This window comes from Lygodium microphyllum, chromosome 17 (genome assembly GCF_053477565.2).
Source record: "Lygodium microphyllum isolate KBCC chromosome 17, Lygodium_microphyllum_v1.1.10, whole genome shotgun sequence".
Classification (NCBI taxonomy): Eukaryota; Viridiplantae; Streptophyta; class Polypodiopsida; order Schizaeales; family Lygodiaceae; genus Lygodium; species Lygodium microphyllum.
This window is the reverse complement of record NC_141151.1, coordinates 48,194,762-48,213,951: the sequence shown is the minus strand read 5'-3', so window position 1 is coordinate 48,213,951 and position 19,190 is coordinate 48,194,762. Positions and strand designations below refer to the sequence as shown.

General features: G+C 41.5%; 1 protein-coding gene across 1 annotated transcript in view; it reads right to left on the bottom strand.

Annotated features, from left to right (window-relative positions):
- The window catches only part of LOC148021859 (endo-1,3;1,4-beta-D-glucanase-like), a 171,665-nt gene that overhangs the window by 99,057 nt on the left and 53,418 nt on the right, over positions 1–19,190 (bottom strand). Inside the window, exon 2 of the mRNA XM_087697384.1 lies at positions 8,485–8,506. Coding sequence (XP_087553510.1) covers positions 8,485–8,506 — 22 coding nt within the window. The remainder of the gene's footprint in view (positions 1–8,484; positions 8,507–19,190) is intronic.

Sequence of the window (19,190 nt, the reverse complement as noted above, 5' to 3'; positions counted from 1 at the left end):
ATCAGGGAGGTGATGTATTTACGTATGTATCCAAGGAAGAAAAATTGGACGAAAACAATTACTCGCTATGGTCATTCATGATGAAGAATGTATTAGTGGCCAAGAATTTATGGGATTATGTCAATGGAGAGGAAACTCGACCGGGAGTTGTAGCTCCCGTTACTCCTCCTCCTCATGGCGCACGTGGACAACGGAGACCTCAGCCCGCTCCACCTCAGCCACTTCCTCCAAGAACTGCAGCTCAAAAAGCTTGGGATACACGTGATGCACAGGCCTTGTCGCTAATTGCTCTGGCAGTTCAACGGTCCATCATCCCTCACATTCGTTCAGCATCTTCTTCACGAGATGCATGGTTGACTTTGGAGCATATGTTTGCAGGAAAGAATGAGACTTGGATCTCTTTCTTGAAGAAAGAGTTGGAGACTTTGAAGATAAATGAGGGTGATTCTATGCAAGATCACTTGAATAAGATTCAGGACTTGAGGGAGCAGCTCATGAATATAGATGAGTATTTTTCGGATGCACAGTTGATATCCACCACCTTGAATTCCTTACCTCCTTCGTACTTGTCTTTTCATACTGCATTGAACCTCACCATGAGGATTGCTAAGCACCCACTCACTTTTATTCAGCTAATTAGTTTACTTCTAGAGGAGGAGCAAACAAGGAAAAATAGTGGTGTGGATGCTATAGTCTCTAAGCAGGCTTTTGTGGCAAGACAGAAAGGCAAAAACAGCAAGGTGAAAAATGCTCCACAGAGTTCTGGCACTTCGGGCACATCGCAAAATCAAACACAAGGGGGGACACAAGCTAAAAAGGGAAAATGTCATTATTGTAAGAAGCCAGGCCACTATATCACTGAGTGCAGGAAGCGCATTGCCAAAGAGAAGAAGAAGGAGTCGGGAATGTCTGTTTCTACTACTCCTTCCACTGCTAGTAAGTCCGCGTCCTTTGTTGTGGACAGGGACTATTGTTTTTACACTTGCAGTTATGACATCTCTTGGGCCGATAAGAGGACTTAGCTCTACAGAGGATGCTGACACTTGGTTCTTTGATAGTGGTGCTTCTAGACATATTACATCTCGCAGAGATTTGTTTGCTTCAGTTAGTGCACCTCCCGTTGGGAAATCTGTTCAGTGTGCCAATAATGCATTATACCCTATTCGTGGTATTGGGGAGATTCAGCTCACAGCCATTGATGGCTCTATTCTCCGCCTGCAGGATGCTTTGTTTATGCCTGGAATCAAGAAGAATTTGCTTTCTATTTCTTCTTTGGCACGTTGTGGTTTGCAGGTCACATTTGATGATGACCGTTGCATGGTTAGAGATAAAGAACGCATGACTTTGGTCTTGACAGGATCTTTGTGTCATGGTTTATAAGAGTTGGATGCTCTTTCAGTAGATCACTCGGCATATTTGACATCCACTCTTACTCCTGCTATGATACAGGTGGAGTTATGGCATGCTTGTTTGGGGCATGTAAACTTTGGCAGCTTGATGCTTCTGCAGCATACTCAGATGCTGGATGGCTTACCTCTCTTGGAGAGACCTCCTGAGCACTTATGCGAGGGATGCATTTTGGGAAAAATGCATCGTTTCTCATTTCCCCATGATATTGCTTTCAGAGCAACAACCAGAGATTGCAGTTGGTGCATTCAGATGTTTGTGGGCCTATGCAAACCATGTCATTGGGCGGTTGTTATTATTTTGTGACATTCATTGATGACTTTACACGTTTTTGCTGGGTCTACTGTTTGAAAAAGAAGTCAGAAGTGTATGATGCATTTTTGGCTTTCAATGCACTTGTTGAAAATCAATCTGGATGCCACATTAAGACTCTCCGTTCGGACCGAGGGGGGAATACATGTCCTCTATGCTGAATTCCTTTTTGAAGGAGGAAGGCATAGTCCATCAGTACACTACTGCCTATACTCCACAACAGAATGGGGTAGCAGAGAGGAAGAATCGGTCACTCATGGAGATGGCCAGATGTATGCTGAAGGCAAAGAGCTTGCCTCATAGTTTTTGGATGGAAGCAGTCATGTGTGCTTGCCATATTTTGAACAGATGCCCTACCAAAGCCTTGAAGACCATCGCACCTTTTGAGGCTTGGAATAGCCGTAAACCTTCTATTGGTCACTTTCCTACCTTTGGGTGTCTTGCCTATGCCCATATTCCACAGGTACTTAGAAAAAAGTTGGACAACAAGACTGTTAAGTGCATTTTTATGGGATATAGCAATGAGAGCAAAGGCTACAGACTCTATGATCCCGTTACAAAGAAGGTTTTGTCAACAGGGATGTTGTTTTTAATGAAAAATCAGAATTACCCTTGGCTGGTTTGGACACATATCAGGCTGCCCGTGATGTTTTTGAAGGGCTGCTGCCCATTACTTTTGGTGATTCAGCTGGAGCTTCAGAAAATGAACCTAATGTTCAGCCAGCTACTCCTATGGAAAGTGCAGAAATTCAGCCATTGGCTGATCGGAATATTCAGCATAATGCTGAAACTGAAATTCAGCAAGAGCTTGCACACAGTCAGGAAGCTAGACAGTTACCTAGATGGTATTTGCAGACTATGCGAGATAGTCCTTTGGATGCACCCATGGCTGGTCGTACTAGAAGGCAAACTCGTTTGCATGATTCAGCACATACCATGGAGTTTATTATGGCAGCAAGTACTTTTGATAATGAAGAGCCTGAATGTTATGAGGATGCACAACACAGTGTGCATTGGATGGCAGCAATGCAAGCTGAATTAGATTCTATTACTAAGAATCAAACTTCGGATTTGGTGTCCTTGCCATTTGGAAAGAAATCCATTGGGACGAAATGGGTCTACAAACTGAAAAGGAAAGCAGATGGATCCATTGATAAATACAAGGCACGGCTTGTAGCTAAAGGCTACGCACAGAAAAAGGGCATTGATTATGAGGAGACATTTGCTCCTACTTCCCGTATGACGACTATCAGGTCTATGATTGCTTTGGCTGCACATTATGGTTGGACAGTGCATCAACTAGATATCAAGACTGCATTTTTACATGGAGAATTCAGGAGGAAGTTTATGTACAGCAGCCCATTGGTTTTGCAGTTGAAAGCTCAGAACATTTGGTATGCAAGCTCAAAAAGGCACTATATGGTTTGAAACAAACTCCTAGAGCTTGGTATGCAAAAATAGATGCTTTCTTACTTGGTCAAGGGTTTCTAAACAGCTCATCTAAGTCTACCCTTTACGTATGTAAAGAAGGGGGATCTATGCTGATTATATGTCTTTGTGTGGATGACCTTTTGCTCATTGGAACACATGCTGATCAGATTTCAGCATTCAAACAAAATTTGCAGCAAACTTTTGACATGTCTGACTTGGGAGTTTTGCATTACTACTTGGGCATCCAGTTCATACATGATGCTCGAGGTATTGGGCTATCACAGTCAAGGTATATTGGGCAGCTTCTTGAGAAGTTTGGCTTACAGGATTGCAAGCTAGTTTGTACTCCCATGGAACCTGGACTGAAACTGTCATTACATGATGACAGTGATTTGTTTGATATACATACATATGCTCCTGCAGTTGGATGTCTTATCTATCTATGCAACACTAGGCCGGACATACAGTTTGCAGTTTCAGCTTTGAGCACGTATATGCATCAGCCACGTACGTCACATTGGCAAGCTGTCAAGCGTGTTTTTCGTTACTTGCAGGGTACTCGATCTCTTGGGTTGCTTTATGCCAAGGGGGGACCACTGCAGTTATGCCAAGGGGGGACCACTGTAGTTACATGCTTACAGTGATTCTGATTGGGCTAGTGATTATGATACACGTCACTCCACTAGTGGCAATTGTTTCTTTCTTGGCTCTTCTTGCATTTCTTGGCTTAGCAAGAAACAATCCACTATTGCCACACCGTCATGTGAGCTGAATACAAGGCAGCTTTCACTACCACAGTTGAATGCGTATGGCTTAGACGCTTGCTAGTTGATTTGGATAGAACTGTTACAGAGCCTACTCCTTTGTTCACTGACAGTCAGAGTGCCATTGCAGTGGCACGGAACCCAGTGTTTCATGCCCGCACGAAACACATTGAGATCCATTATCACTTTGTCAAAGAGAGGCTACATGCAGGTGATATCAGCCTTGTCTATTGTCCTACCACCAGTAATGTGGCAGACATCTTCACCAAAGCTCTTCCTCGTGACAAATTTGAAGCATTTCGCGATGCTTTAAATTTGATATCCTTTGGTGGCGGATGATCCTTATACTCTTGATCACTCTTCACTCCAGGGGGTTTTGTTGGGTATTTGACTCACGCCTCACTTACACCTACGCTCATATGGGAGTGTCAGTGATCAATAGGACACTGGGGCACTTTTTACTCTCGTTAGGAGACGTTTTTTCCCCCTGACTTATAGTCTTATTGTCGTATGTGCTTATGTGCTTATGTTACACACTTATGGGCACTTAGTGTGTGTTGGGTGTGAACACCCCCTACAACCCTAAGTTTAAGGGTTGTACTTTGTACTTTCTGTACACACTCTTTCAGTCTATTCTCTTGGGTGTTGCTTCACTCTGTCTCTCACTCTCACACTGTCTACCAACTCACAGCTGCACCTCGATCCTTCCATCTCACATCTTCACCCCTTTTTCTCATCATTGACACCCACCAGTGGTTGGGATAACTTGTTTGTTTTAGGGGATCTAGCCATCCCTTTAATTCTCCCCACATGACATAGTTACTTCAAAGACCACAAGCCATATCTATTCTCCACAAAAAAAAAAGAGTTCAATGTGGTTGCATCCGCCTTTGCAAGTCTTGAAAGGCCACCGACAAGCACCATTTATCCGATGTCTTGGCCTCTCTGGATTGATCACTTGGACTCCCTTTGTAAGATAACCATTGCCTCTGTAGCCTTCCTAGCCCACTAGACAACCAATGTGCACCCTTTGTGCGATGCCCTAGTTGCTTTGGGCTGGGATACCTTGGGATCAAAATGGACTTGAGTTTTTCTTTCATTCCCTTCTTAGTTCCAATTTTGGGCCTGAGAGAGGATGTTGAGCTAAAACTACATTACAAACTAATTTGTTCTTTAAAATGGCCCCAAAACATGTAAATTACCAAAAGTTTATTAAATAGGGAGCCGTTCTAGAGAGATTGTGTCCTACATGCAAAAACCTAATTTGAAAGCATATCTTTTGTATCTATAAATAGAAAGGCTGCCCACCTTGTCTTAAAGGTTTCAACCATTAGCCCTCTTCCACTAGCTTTCTAACCCCCAACAATTCCTGCTACGAGCTCTACAAGCATCACCCAGCCTCCCACTATTGTCCATGATCAGCTGCCGTCATCTTCATGCGGTTACATTGTTGAGTTTACTAGTTCTAGCCCTAGAGACTACTACGTTCTAGTTTCCGGCCTACTGCCCTTCCATTTCCAGCATCAGCCTGATTTGTGTTTGCATCCACAACAAGTCATTTTTGTGTTTTCAACACTTCTCTTCATCATCCTTTGCTCTCATTGGTGGTTACTACACTTGGGATCCATCTCCAGTGGACCACATATAGCAACAGCCTGCTCCCACAAGAGCCATTGGCTGTTCAACAGCTTTTCCTTTGAGCATCATGTACATTCTTTCCTTCATTTACAGCATTCATTCATGCAATTCAGAGTTATCTCTCTTCTCCGTTTGTGTTTGTGTTTTTTGTGTTTTGCATTTGCATTTAGGGTTTGCGATTATTGTGTTACTATTTGAGTTATTGTGTTTTAGTCGTATTCATACATTCTGTGTTTTCTCTATGCAAACCCTAGCCTATCTTCACACATGTGTAAGCCAATAATTTGTATTTTGCTAAAACTATGATCAGCTAAGTGCAATTAGCAAGCATGTCATCATATAGTCAAATGGGTTCAAGTCGTGATGATATCTCACAATCTGAAAGTTCACAAAGTACCAGGGGAAATGCAACGCCTAATCTTAGAACAAGCAAGCAACATAGGCAGCAAGCAGAGAATGCTGGATTTGACCAAGAAGGAGGTCCCTCAAGCCGACAAAATGCCGATGATCAAAATAGACATGAAAATTATGATGATCAATTTAAGGCTCAATTGAGGACAGCAACTGATATCTTTGTACAATTGGCTAAGGATTCTCACTTCACGCAATTTTTGAGCTCCTCGAAGAAGGACAGCAAGGGCAAGAAGATGGTACCAACCTCTAGAACTTTCAAGACAGCAAGAAGTTCCCAAGGAAGAGCCGTCACAACCTCAAGATCCACTAAATGTTGGTGGTGACCAAAAGCAAATGATGTTGGTGGGGCAAACCACACAAATGCAAGGTCATCTTCATAGTGCCAATCCAATGAGTTTTGGCCAGCAAGGCATGCATGCAAATATGGGGCACCCAAGCTGCTTTGGGGGTGGTTCTATTTTCCATGCAATCTTTGGTCAAGAAAGTAGTGTGCGCTTTCTCAACTCCATTCCTCTTCTGTTGTGCAGCCTCCTCAACATCTCCATATTGCCTCATCAAGCTACTTCCTCTTTCACAAGTTCCTACCCATACCCACCATCTCCTCTAGTGCTTCTCTCACACTTCTATCCCACTCAGAGCGAATACAAACATTAGAGATGCTAATGTGAATTCCCTATCCTTTCTATTGATTTTAGAGGGGGATTCCCAAGATCGTGAGGAGCTCCTTCATGGATGCACATTCTTACAAGGCCATTATCTCATGTAGCCACTACTTTCCCTCTTCTCTAGGCCACCCTTTGCTGTTGCTAGCATGCCCATCCCGTGCCCTTTGGGTCCTTGATGTCTATCTTTGGTAGGCGTGCTTTATAGTGTCTTTCATAGCTCCTCATTGTTGCCTTCTAGACAGATCAAAGACTTGGGTCATCCATTTTCAACTGAATATTTTGGGTGTGACTCATTCAATGCTTCTCCAATCCCATTGGCATTGTCTTGCACCCCTATCAACAGGTTTTTATTTAGAGAGAGGTTGGTTATCTTCGCTGATGGCTTCATCCACATTCACATGTTCCATTCTTCCACCAAATGTTTTGCTTCTCATGCCTTTGGCCACACCCAGGATCTATAAGGGGGTATTAGCAAATATGTTATTTTGTGTCTTGTTCCATGTTTATCTCTTGCTTATAAGCCTCAATCTGAATCAAACAAGAATATCAAGAGCTCTGACACTATCATAGTCTATCAATCTTTGTTGAGTGTCAATTTCCTCCAGAACAAGCACATAAGGTGGAGATTAGAGTTTGTAGGCTTTGATCATTGTATCCACCACCAATCTTAGCTTGTTCATACTGCACACAGTCTAGTTCATGGAGTGCAATTCTGATTTTAGCCACATGGGCAGCTTGGGCCCTATTTCTCTCATGGATGGCGAGTTATGTCGTGTGTCAGTCAGCATATGTCATGCCCATTGCCTATAAAGATAGCCACTCACGTCTCCACACCGCATTCCATCCAGCCGTCATTATTCCTCATCTTCTTTAGTCAAATTCTCCTCTTCTGCAAACCATCAGTCCAGTGCCCCCACTGGCATGGATCACACACAGTGACACATGTAGGCGCCGACTGTTTGCAGCCTTATATTGTGTTCAATTAGTGTCTTCCTTCTATTTCAGTTGTAATTCATCTATTCTTCTCCTCTCCGTGTTCCTTGGCTTCCATTGCACACTCACAGGATGGTCACAACTCTTAATAATGTTTCCCAAATCTCTATTATTGCCACATCTATTAACATGATAAAAGTCAGAGTAAAAATATACAATCATAGAGCCCAAATGCCTGAAGAAAAGGAAAAGAATAGCGCAACCTCCCAACTTAGCTGCTCTCAAGAGAGAATGCCCTATACAATGGAATGTCCCAGGTGTCCAAGAATGCCTCTTTGGCATGGTATAAGAAAACCTTTCAAGCCTTCTAAAACACATCGTTACCAATTACAACTTCTTGAGAAAGGCAAACCTGCACTAAGTAATGTATCAACATGATGTGCTTCCTCTCAAAGGATCCGAGGTTGCAATCAAACAACAAAAGTAGGAACCTCAAAGAAAGAATTAGCATTGTCTTAACTAAACTCATAGTCTAATATGTTCACCTTTTAACATCCATGCACATAAAATTTCTAGCCCTTTTTGTAAAGAAATGCTCCAGAATGATGTTTGAAAACCCATGTTTTTAGCAAAGAACTTCCCACAATTTCAAGCAAACCCATGTGGAGTAATAAAGCAAATAGAGCACTTCATACAACTAAATAAAATTCTCTGAATACAAAACAACATTAGATACATAAGCAAGGTAAGCACATGTTCTTAGCACATAATTTCCCACTGTTTCCAGTAAACTCATAGGAAACAAAAAAACAAGCATAACATTTTATGCAATTATATACATTTTTTTTTAAAATTCCCTCAATGCAAATATTATACTTCCTAAATAAAATGAGCAAGCTAAAAATGTGTGAAAGATGTACCTTAGGAGTGGAGCTTCAAAACCTTCACAAGGAAGCAAACAAGACAAGAACGATCTAGGTTAATGTTTGGACGTGAAAGGTAAACTTTTGAATTTAAGAATGAATAAAAGAACACTCTTAGGTTTTTCTAAAAAACTCTTAATTTGATACTTTTGAAAAAATCATTGTAGTACTATGAAAATAGTTGTGCAATAAACTTGTAGACTACATGCAAGTTAAACGCTGCAAGGCGGTTGGGTCTTTTACACATTTATCATAACAACATAATTAAACGAGGACATTGAACTAGAACAAGTCTCAAAATGAGACAATTTCCATGGTTCCTTGAAGGAGCATTGGATTGACGATCCCCTACTCCCTTTTGACTAACAATAGCCCTTCCCTCCCCCGAAGTTCATTGCACCATCTCCCAATCTCTAGTGGTGTCTCCCCTAGCCTTCGTACCATCTCCCTCTTCTAGTGCACTAGCCCCTCCTATTTGTCTACCACTACCTAATGGACATGTAGTGGTGTCATAAGGCCGTCTACCACTATTATGTCCCTGGACATCCAAATGGGGGCTAGTAGCACTGGTCACAATGGTCATGAGGTGACTTAAGTGAGAATGCAATAAGGGTACCTTGGAGTTAGGGCAGTGGAGTCCTATTTATAGGACTCGAGGCCCTATTGAGCACATACATTGTGTGATCACCACTTTTGGACTCTTGGTCCATTGGCCAATGCATCCGTACACCAAAATGGTATGGGCTGGTGGTATGGGATGCCAATCCTTGGGATGTGGTCGTGGCCCAGAGTGCTGCTAGCTCCCAAGCTTAGGGATGAGCCTGTTTGGCTCTATGGCTGGGAGGTGAGTCCTCCAGTCCCTTTTATGGTGAGTTTAGCCTGTGTCATGTCTTGTGTGCAGGTTGGATCCTAGGTGGACGCATCAACCCCTACATCATTAACATCATCCTTTGTGCCACTCTAGAGTGGCACTTACTATGGATACAATTGAATGGTTGATTCCAGATGCAGCCAATAACTACAATACCATTGACAGATGGCTAATCACTTGGCTAATGGATGCCTACTCTACACTAGGGGAGCCAACATCACACCTCTCCTACACCCTCACACTAGCATGGGGAAGGGGATGTGACTACAATCAAAAGCAGCACAATTCTCCAAGTTCCACCACTTCTTCATCTTTGACTATACAAAGCAAGAATCTATTCGATCACCCTTAATAATGATCACGAGTCTCCATCTCACATCCTAGAATGTTAACAACCTCATCTTCAATGGAGCTCAAGGACCCAGGAAGTTGATCATTTCATAGGAACTACAGCCAACCCTAGCAAGACGGATTCACATCCAATTCCTCCAAGAACACAAGCTCTCTAAGTCACAAGCTGATCCTGTAAGGAAAGTGCTCCCAAAAGATTCATTCATCTTGTGGGAGTGCTTGATTGATATGCATAGCAAGAGCAAAGGTGTATGTAACTAGATTGGATTGACTCTACGCTTGTGTGAGAGAGACCACAAGTCCATTGTTAGATCTTGGGTGTTCTACGATCAGCACTCACCATCTAACAATTGAGATCAAAGCAAGGTCAGCCTTTTGATTTGAGGTGGTGGCAAGACTACCAATAGTAGACTCTTGGATTGCTACAAGCGACTTCAACACTTTAGTGTTTATATAGGATCAACAAGGGAGAGAACCAAAGCTTCGAGATATTGCTTGAGAAACGTTTCTTTTTGCAAGTGGTGCACATTATGTTTGGAGAGATCCTACTATCAGAATATGCGGTGATGCAGAGAGACACTAGGGTATATGGGAAAAAACACAGTTTGCACGGCAAACACTAAGAGAGAAGAGAAACTCAAAAACACAAGAGAACAAGATGATGAAAATTTGAATCATGCTATGTGAAGAAAAGTTGATACAGCAGAGCCAAATCTCAGAAGATGGCTGCACTGTTCTGTCAAAATCAGGCAACAACACTTGTGGGAATTTGCACAGTGATGAAAGTGAAACTCGATCATCCGGGCAATAGGCTATTGAAGTAACCTCAAGATGAAGAGCAGCTATCAAGGGAGTAAAGGGCAGTTCTCGAATGCCATCAAGAAGGAAGAAAATGATCACCAGTTGTTGAGGGAGAGAAGTGCAATCCTTGAACGCCAAGAGGTGGGCCAAGGTTGCAAAGGTAGATGCCAAAGGTCTACGTGAGCTAATGCCTAATGGAGATTGCCAAATGAAGGGGCAACCACCAAGAGGGTAAATGCAACCTGTGAAGACCTGTCAACCCAAAAATGCATGTACTTGGGGCTCCAAAAAAGGACACCAAATGTAGAGGTGACACCAGGCAGGAATGTTGACACCTAGCTAAGGAAGGTGACGCCATGTAGGAATGTTGATGCCTAGCTAAGGCAGGTGACGCCCGATGTGGAGGAAGTCTCCAAGCTAAAAAATGCAAGTGAAGGTGAAGGCTGAAGGAGAAGGGTATAGACGCCAAGCAAAGGGATGGTGACACCATGTGAAAGATGCTCCAAATACAAAGGGTAATGGTACCTAAAGCTGAGGGAGAAGATAGTGATGGGCAAGAGCCATGAGCCACAAATTGCAATATCCTCCTTAAGGGGTGTGAGCAAAGTGAAAGGGCTAGAGAGAGAATAGGTGACCAAGAGAGCGATGTGGAATGAATGAAAAGAGATGTCAAATGAATGGAGAGGTGGCCTATTTGTAGGCACCAGTCTGTCTAGGGTGGCGCACCACTGATCACTCTAGGATGGTGTCTCAGAATATGGGCGCTCAATCCTTTTTAGGGCATGAAACCCTAACTGAAGCAACTAGACTGAAAGATTGGTTTCTCAACACCCCCTCCTAGGTCCAAAAACAAAGAAAGAAAGAGTCGTGAAGAGAGGTAATGAGAAGAGGTAAAGGATCCCGAAGATCCAAGTTTTCCACTTGAAAGGTAACTTGTAGTAAGGAACAGTAGCCTCGACGAACTGTAGAACCTAACCACACCTCGAGAGAGAAGCAACTAGCTCCATAACTCCATGCTAGAAGGAATTTGAAGGCCTCATCACCAAGTCACAATTGAAACTCCAAGGCCCTAATCTAGGCGGTACTTGGATATAGTGAATATCAAGAGAAGAGATGACTGCTCAAAGACAACCATCCCCAAAGAGTAAATGGTGGGTAAAGAACTTCAAGATAAGGAGGGGCCCCCTCTGAAGCCAAAGAAAAAGTAGGAGCCCTCGTGGAGAGCAAAGAAAATAACAACTCATGGATCACAAACTCTGAATCCCCCTCTGCGAGAGATGGGGAATCTAACAACTCATGGATCACGGACTCTGAATCATCTGATGACAAAGGAAGTACCGTCATTCGTACGAGGGAAGGTATCTAGGGTGCCAAAGACATCGAAGAACTCCCAGAGGTAACCTCTCGAACCGAAGTAATCGAGGGTGGGAAAAAGAGAGACTCATGCAATGCCAAGGGTAGGCAACACTCACCATCTCAATGGACTGGACTACGGAGCTAAAGTAATAGAGGGGAACAGCCATTGTCTCTCAATGGAGTGGACTACCGACGGGATCGCAATCAATAATTAGTGTCTCTCGGAGGAGCGGACTACAAAACCGTGGGTTGCCAAGGTGACATTCTTGAAACTCTAGAAAAAGTAGAAGAAACCTCTGTAACACATTGCAGTGGTCTCAAGGAGGTGGAGGTACCAAGTGATCCTTCTTTGGCTTGAAAGATCTTAGGGTGCATTGGATGTGTCTTGTTGCCTTGAGCATAAAAATCTGAAAGGTGGTGCAGAATAAACTTTGTGGCCTAGACAAGAGAGGTGGCACAACGAGTGCCTAGGGGTAGGTAGACACATATACTCCGACGATGTAAGGAGCAAAGGTCGATGCCAGGTCCAATGATGCTAAAAGAGAAGCACCCACTGGTCTGTCCATCTCTTATAAAAGGAAGGATGAGAGGGAGAGAAAGAGAAGGATATCTCGAACTCCCGTTGATGCAATGGAAATGAAGGGGGGAAATCAATAGATGATGCCAAACCTACAACCTACCTTTGCCTTCTCTGAGGAACAAGGTCTTTAGCTCTCTAAGCTCATGCACTCTAATACCATGTCAAAATACATGACGATGCAAAGAGACAATAGGGTTTATAAGGAGAAACACGGTGTGTGTGGTAAACACCGGGAGAGAAGATAAACTCAAAGACACAAAAGAATAAGATGATGAAGCAATGAATCAAGCTATGTTAAGAAAAGCTGATACAACAAAGCCAAAGCTCAAAAGGTGACTGCACTATCCTATCTGAATCAAGCGGCAGCACCTATGAAAATCTGCACAATAAGTAACTTGAAGATGAAAGATAGCTATTGAAGTAGCTTGAAGATGAAGGACAACTATCGAGGGAGCAAAGCATAGTCCTCTTATGCCATCAAGGAGAAAAAAGATGATCACAAGCTATCAAGGAAGTAAAGCGCAGTCCTCAAACGCTAGGAGTTGAGACAAGGCTGCAAACGCAGATGCCAGAGGCCTATGTAAGCTAATGCCTAACAAGATGGAGGTTGCCAGATGAAGAGGCAACCACCAAGAGGTTAAACACAACCTGTGAAGGCTTGTCAACTCAAAAATGCAAGTACCTAGGGTTGCAAAAACTAATGCCAAGCGTGGAGGTGATGCCGGGCAAGAAAATGTTGACACCTAGTTGGGGAACTTGACGCGAGATGTGAAGAAAGTCTCCAAGCTTTAAAATGCAAATGAAGGTGAAGCCTAAAGGAGAAGGGTGCTGACATCAAGCAAAGGGATGGTGGCACCAAGTGGAAGATGCTCCAAACGCAAAGGGTGATGACACCTGAAGCTAAGGAAGAAAATGGTGATGGAGAAGAGCGATAAGCCACAAACCGCAATGTCCTCCTAAAGGGATGTGAGCGCAATGGAAGGGTTGAAAAGAAAAGAGGTGACCAAGAGAGTGGTGTGGAATAAATAAAAAGAGAGAAGATGTCGAAGGAATGGAGAGGTGGCCTATCTATAAGCACTAGTCTATCTAAGGTGGCATACAACTGATCACTCTAGGGTAGCGCTCCACTGATCCCTCTAGGATAGCGCCCCAAAATATGGATGCCCAACCTTTTGGGATTGTCAGTGATGAAACCCTAACTAAAGCAACTAGATTGAAAAAGTAGTTTCTCAACACCTATTCTGCACAAGAGGAAGGAATCCATAGTGACTTGGGACAGCACTTTTCTAGATTATTGTCCTAGCCCTATCATATCTCTATACTGTTCAAATCTCATCCCAATATTAAGGGCCCCCTCTCATACTAGATTACTGTCCTAGCCCCATCATGTCCCTATACTATTCAAGTCTCATCCCAATGTTAAGAGCCCTCTCTCATGGTGACAAAGGATGACAATTTCTGTCATTGTCCTCACTATTAAACCCAACCCAAAAACTTACCACATAACACTATCAAGGGATCCCTAGACTCGAGCTATAAAGGACAAGGTGATGGCTTACAAGAGAGGTTGGACAAGTTCAATGTTGGTGAGTAGAGATGTCATCATAGTAAGTAGGTGGGCTAGTTCGTTGTGACCCCCCTCTCAAACCATGCTCTAGTCTTCTTGTTGCTAGACACACCTAGTCTACCCTAGAATCTCAACCTTGTGGGATCCCTAATAATATGATTTTTGAGACAAAGGAGGTGCAAAAATAGATCTAGGGGTTGTCAAGTAAGGATTGAGGACTAGTTGGATGACTTGCATGTTAGGTTACGATTTAGAAACATGCACACACTCATATTAAACAAGTGAACAGCAAGAGAGAAGAGAGTGCTGGAAGATCACATCCACTACGTGAGAGCGAATGAAAGTACAATCTCTAAGGTACTAAGTATCACACCCCAAACAAGTGTTCACATAGGAAAAAACCCTTCAACAACAAGAAGGTAAAAAGTGCCCATGGGATAAGGAAGTGTGCACACAAGAACTTAGAAGGAATACGATAAGCATAACAAACCCCCTCGAGTGAATAATTTTAATATATACAACAAATAGGCAAATCAATCCCCAAACAATATCAAGTTGAGAGTCTTACGAAAGGCTTCGAACTTCTCTCTAAGAGCGCTTTCGTAAATAAATCTACCAAGTTGTCCTGTATAGGGACCTAAGCCAAGTCAATCTCCCCTACATGTAGCCTTTCTCTAACATAATGATAATGCACCTCAATATGCTTAGTATGAGCATGAAAAACTGGATTTCTTGCAACTGCTATGGTACTCTTACTGTTAGTATAGATAGAAGTGAGTAACTGTTGTCCCACTCTAAGATCGAGCAAAAGGCATTTAAGCCATACACATTCCAATGTAGCTATAAATGCTGCTCTATATTCAGCTTCACAGCTAGATATGGCCACTATAGACTACTACTTGCTTGGCCAAGAAATCCATGAATCACCAAGCATGAAACAATTGCCACTAGTGGACACCCTCGTGTCAATACAAACAGCCCAACCATTGTCTATAAATGTATGCAAGCAAAGAGTAGTGCCTTTAGGATAGAAAAGGTCTAATGTTTGAGTGTCTTTGAGATAACGAAAGACATGTCTAACTGCTTGCCAATGTGTAGTACTAGGACTATGCAATAAACAGCCAATAGCTTGTTGATAAAGAGAAGCATCGAAAGGTTCTCCTCTATCCTCGAATGTAAACCTATGGCCTATCTCAACGGGAGTAGAGTTAGGCTTGTAGTCTTGCAGCTAAACGCTCAAGAAGCTACCCAATGTACTCAAATTGGTGCAAGATAATGCCCCCCTCGACTACATTAAACTGTATGGTAAGATAGCAGTGCAAGTGTCCGAGATTTGTCACATCAAAAGCATACTACAATTCAGCTTTTAAAGCTAAAATATATGTCTCATGGGATCTAATCAACACCATATCATCCACATAAAGAATGAGAATCAAGAGACTATCCCCATCTTTGTGGACATAAAGTGTGCTCTCAGTGTGTGAATTATTAAAGGCAAGAGTAATTAGGTATGCATTTATCTTTTCATACAATGCCTTAGGTGTCTGCTTTAAACCATAAAAAGCCTTATGCAAATAGCACACTTTGCTTTCTCACCCTTTCTAAACAAAGCCAAGAGGTTGAGTGACATAAGCCTCCTCACCAAAATCACCATTCAAAAAAGTAGTCTTCACATCCAATTAATGTACATACCAATCATAGTGAGCAGCCAAAACAATGACACTGCAAATGGTCATCATACATGAAGTAGGTGCAAATGTCTCATCATAGTGAATCCCATGTTATTGGGCATACCATTTGGCGACAAGACATGCCTTATAGTGATCAGTGCTATCATCACATTTGCATTTTAACTTGTAAACCCACTTAGTGCCGATAGCAAGCTTGCCAACAAGCAAGTCACGTACCTTGATCAATGGGCTGAAAATCATGTTGTTGTTCACAACATGTATTTGCTGCTGATTTTGCTACTATAAACCCTCAATAAGTTGCTAAAATTGGCCAAAATTAGGTTCACTTTACTGAAATAAATACAACAAACTATTAAACATGTCTATAGGCCCCACATTGACCTGATTTTTGTAGTCCATGAAGGGTGAAGGGCTGATCAGCATGTTCAATGAATAACACATCTCTATTTAAAAAAATCTTCTGAGTGGAGGATTAGTACAAGCTATACCCTTTACTTTCTGCACTATAACCAATAAAAACGCATTTGACATCCTTGTCTTCTAGTTTATGTCTTTGTGGCTACGGCACCAAGGCATATGTCAAACAACCAAAGACATGAATATATGATACCATTGGTTTCTCGCCATTCCAAGACTCACAAGGTGTACATTCAACCAATGCTTTAGTTGGGTTGCGATTCAGGACATACACTACACACATGATAGCATCAAGTCAAAACTTTGGATGCAGCTTATTATGTAGCAACATACAACATACTCTTTCCATCAAAGTGCAATTTTTTCTTTCAATCACACCGTTTTGTTGAGGTGTATAAGACATAGTACACTAATGGATAATGCCCCTTTCAACCAAAGAGTTGAACTCTCGCGACATATATTCCCCCCCTCGATTGGTACATAGTGTAATTAGCTTGCATCCACTATCATTTTCAGCCAAGGCCAAGAATAGTTTAAAGCATGTATACACCTCAAAATTGTGCTTCAAAGTATATGCTCAACAATGACGAGTCATGTGATCAATGAAGGTAACAAAGTACAAGTATCCTTCAACGGATTTGATGCACATGGACCCGCAAACATCACTATACACAAGCTACAATTTCTGACCAGCACCCATAGAAGCACCCTTGAGAAATGAAGCACAATGCATTTTGCTAAGTACACAACTTTCATATACATTGTGAGTACCTAGGTGCTTTCAATAAAGGAAGATTTCCGCCATATTTTTACTTTTAAGGCAAAGCAAAATGTCATAATTAAGGTAACCAAACCAAGCATGTCATGACTCAGTGTCATCCACAATGGTGGTAATGGATGTATTTCTTAACCTTTTATTCTTTCCATGTGAACCTCTCTTAGAATCATGTAAGATGTACATAGCTTTTAGGTGCATAGTTTAAACATTATATAGAAACCAATGTTTATAAGGGCTTACACATTTCTACCAAATAAGAGTAATCTACCTTTTTCTTAGAAAACTTTTTTCTAAAGATAATTCTCTTTGGGAATATTTATCTATAATAATTCTATCATCAAGCTTGGACAGATTTGAAGATGGGCCATATGACATTAAAAAAACCTTGGAGTGGTGCATAAGAGTCTCCTCACATTTAAGGAAATGATGCCAAGTATACAAAAAAAGTCAACATAACAAGAAGTAAATATGATGATGCCTTCCATAAAAAATTCAAAGTTGTCAGTTACTTGGAGTCAAGGTCTTTGAAAATGAAAGCAAGAGATGGAGCCAATCTCAGGCACGCAAGTCTTTGAGTATTTTAAAGAAATACTCAAATAACTCCCCCATGTGGTGCATACATCCGATTCATTTTTTGTTCTCTCTTATATTTTTCTCTTTTCATGCATCTCACTTTCCCTAGTCTATTATTAAATTAACTATGATATTCTCTCTTTTTTAAATATTTGAAGTCTTGTAAATGATACATGAATAAAAAAAGTTTAAACCACCAAAAAAAAAACAATAATATATTCGTGTATGAAGAGATTCATAACAAAAACCACATCTACAATGGTAGAGATTTTAAACTCTTATCAATTATTATTTAAAGACTTTTCCTCCATGAATTTCTCTTCAAAGTAAGTTTCTTTTTCTTTTAGAGGATAAGAATATATTGTAAGAAGTCTATATACATTCTCTCATTCTCTTTACTTAAACCCTTATAAAATTATCCATCCCATATCGTAAAGCATCACATTATACTAGTAATGCACATGCACAACTCACCCTCACATTTTCTAATCTTTGTAGTTTACCTTCTATTTTCTTCTTGTTTTCTCTAAAAAGCTTGACTATGAAGACTTATGCACACAAGACAATAAAATATATTATAAAAGAAGACTCTATACACTATCTTACATCACCTAGTGCATCATCCAATTTGGCGCTCTAATCCATTAGGATTATACTTGATTAATAGGGATTAGCAAATAACATACTTGATTAATCTAGCTAAGTGCCCATAAAAGATGATCCCTTTGAGCCTTCAAGGAAAAGATACACATACTTCACTCTACCACCGTTCTCACAACCTCCATTCTCTTTCTCTCCTTCACCATTATCCCATCTCTCTTCACTCCACCACTCTTCTTCTCCACTTCATTACACACACCATCTCCCTCTTCCTCACTCCCTACCAACTCCATCACCCTTCTTATCTCCTACTTCATTATACCCTCATCCTCTTCCACTCATATCCTCTATTTCTCCATTATCCCCATCCTTCCCATTCTACTATCCCAAACCCTTCCGTACCATCATCCTCTGCACCCGGACCTCCACTTTCTCTTTCTATATCGTCACCATCATTATCCCTCCACTTATGTATCCATGTCTCCCCCATCATTTTGAATTGGAATGCATTAATTGTAACTCTAAATATTAGCATCTTCAATTCCTTATTTCATATTGCACCACACATTCTGCTCTTTTTCTCTTTTACCTCATCACCTTTACTCATATATATAAAAAGTGCCCTAGTTCACTTTCAATTTTTCTAGATGGTACCTCTTCCACATCTCTTAATGTGAGAAGATTGATCTCAATTGTGTAGAGGCCACAAGTGCTCATTTTCTCCCTCAGTGGCATCAACATGTAATGTATCCTCTAATGCTCTCCCCTCATATTAATCAAGCTGATAGAGTCTATTGTATAAAATAACAACGACAATGAGAGCATCGCTATCACTACAATCATAGACATTGCATCAATCTATGTGGAATTTAACCACAAAACCAACACATGCAATGACTGAAACCGAACACAAACTCTTCTTTATGTCTGGCACATACAAGACCTTTTCAAGCATAATAGTTTTCCCATCCAGTGTAATAATGGGATTCTAACCAATGCCTCAAATTGCATACGAAGCATTGTTTGCATATACAAGGAATCCCCCCCTTTTATACACTTCTAATTTGCCTGGATGATATCCTTTTCACATCTCTTAATGTGAGGAGATTGATCCCACT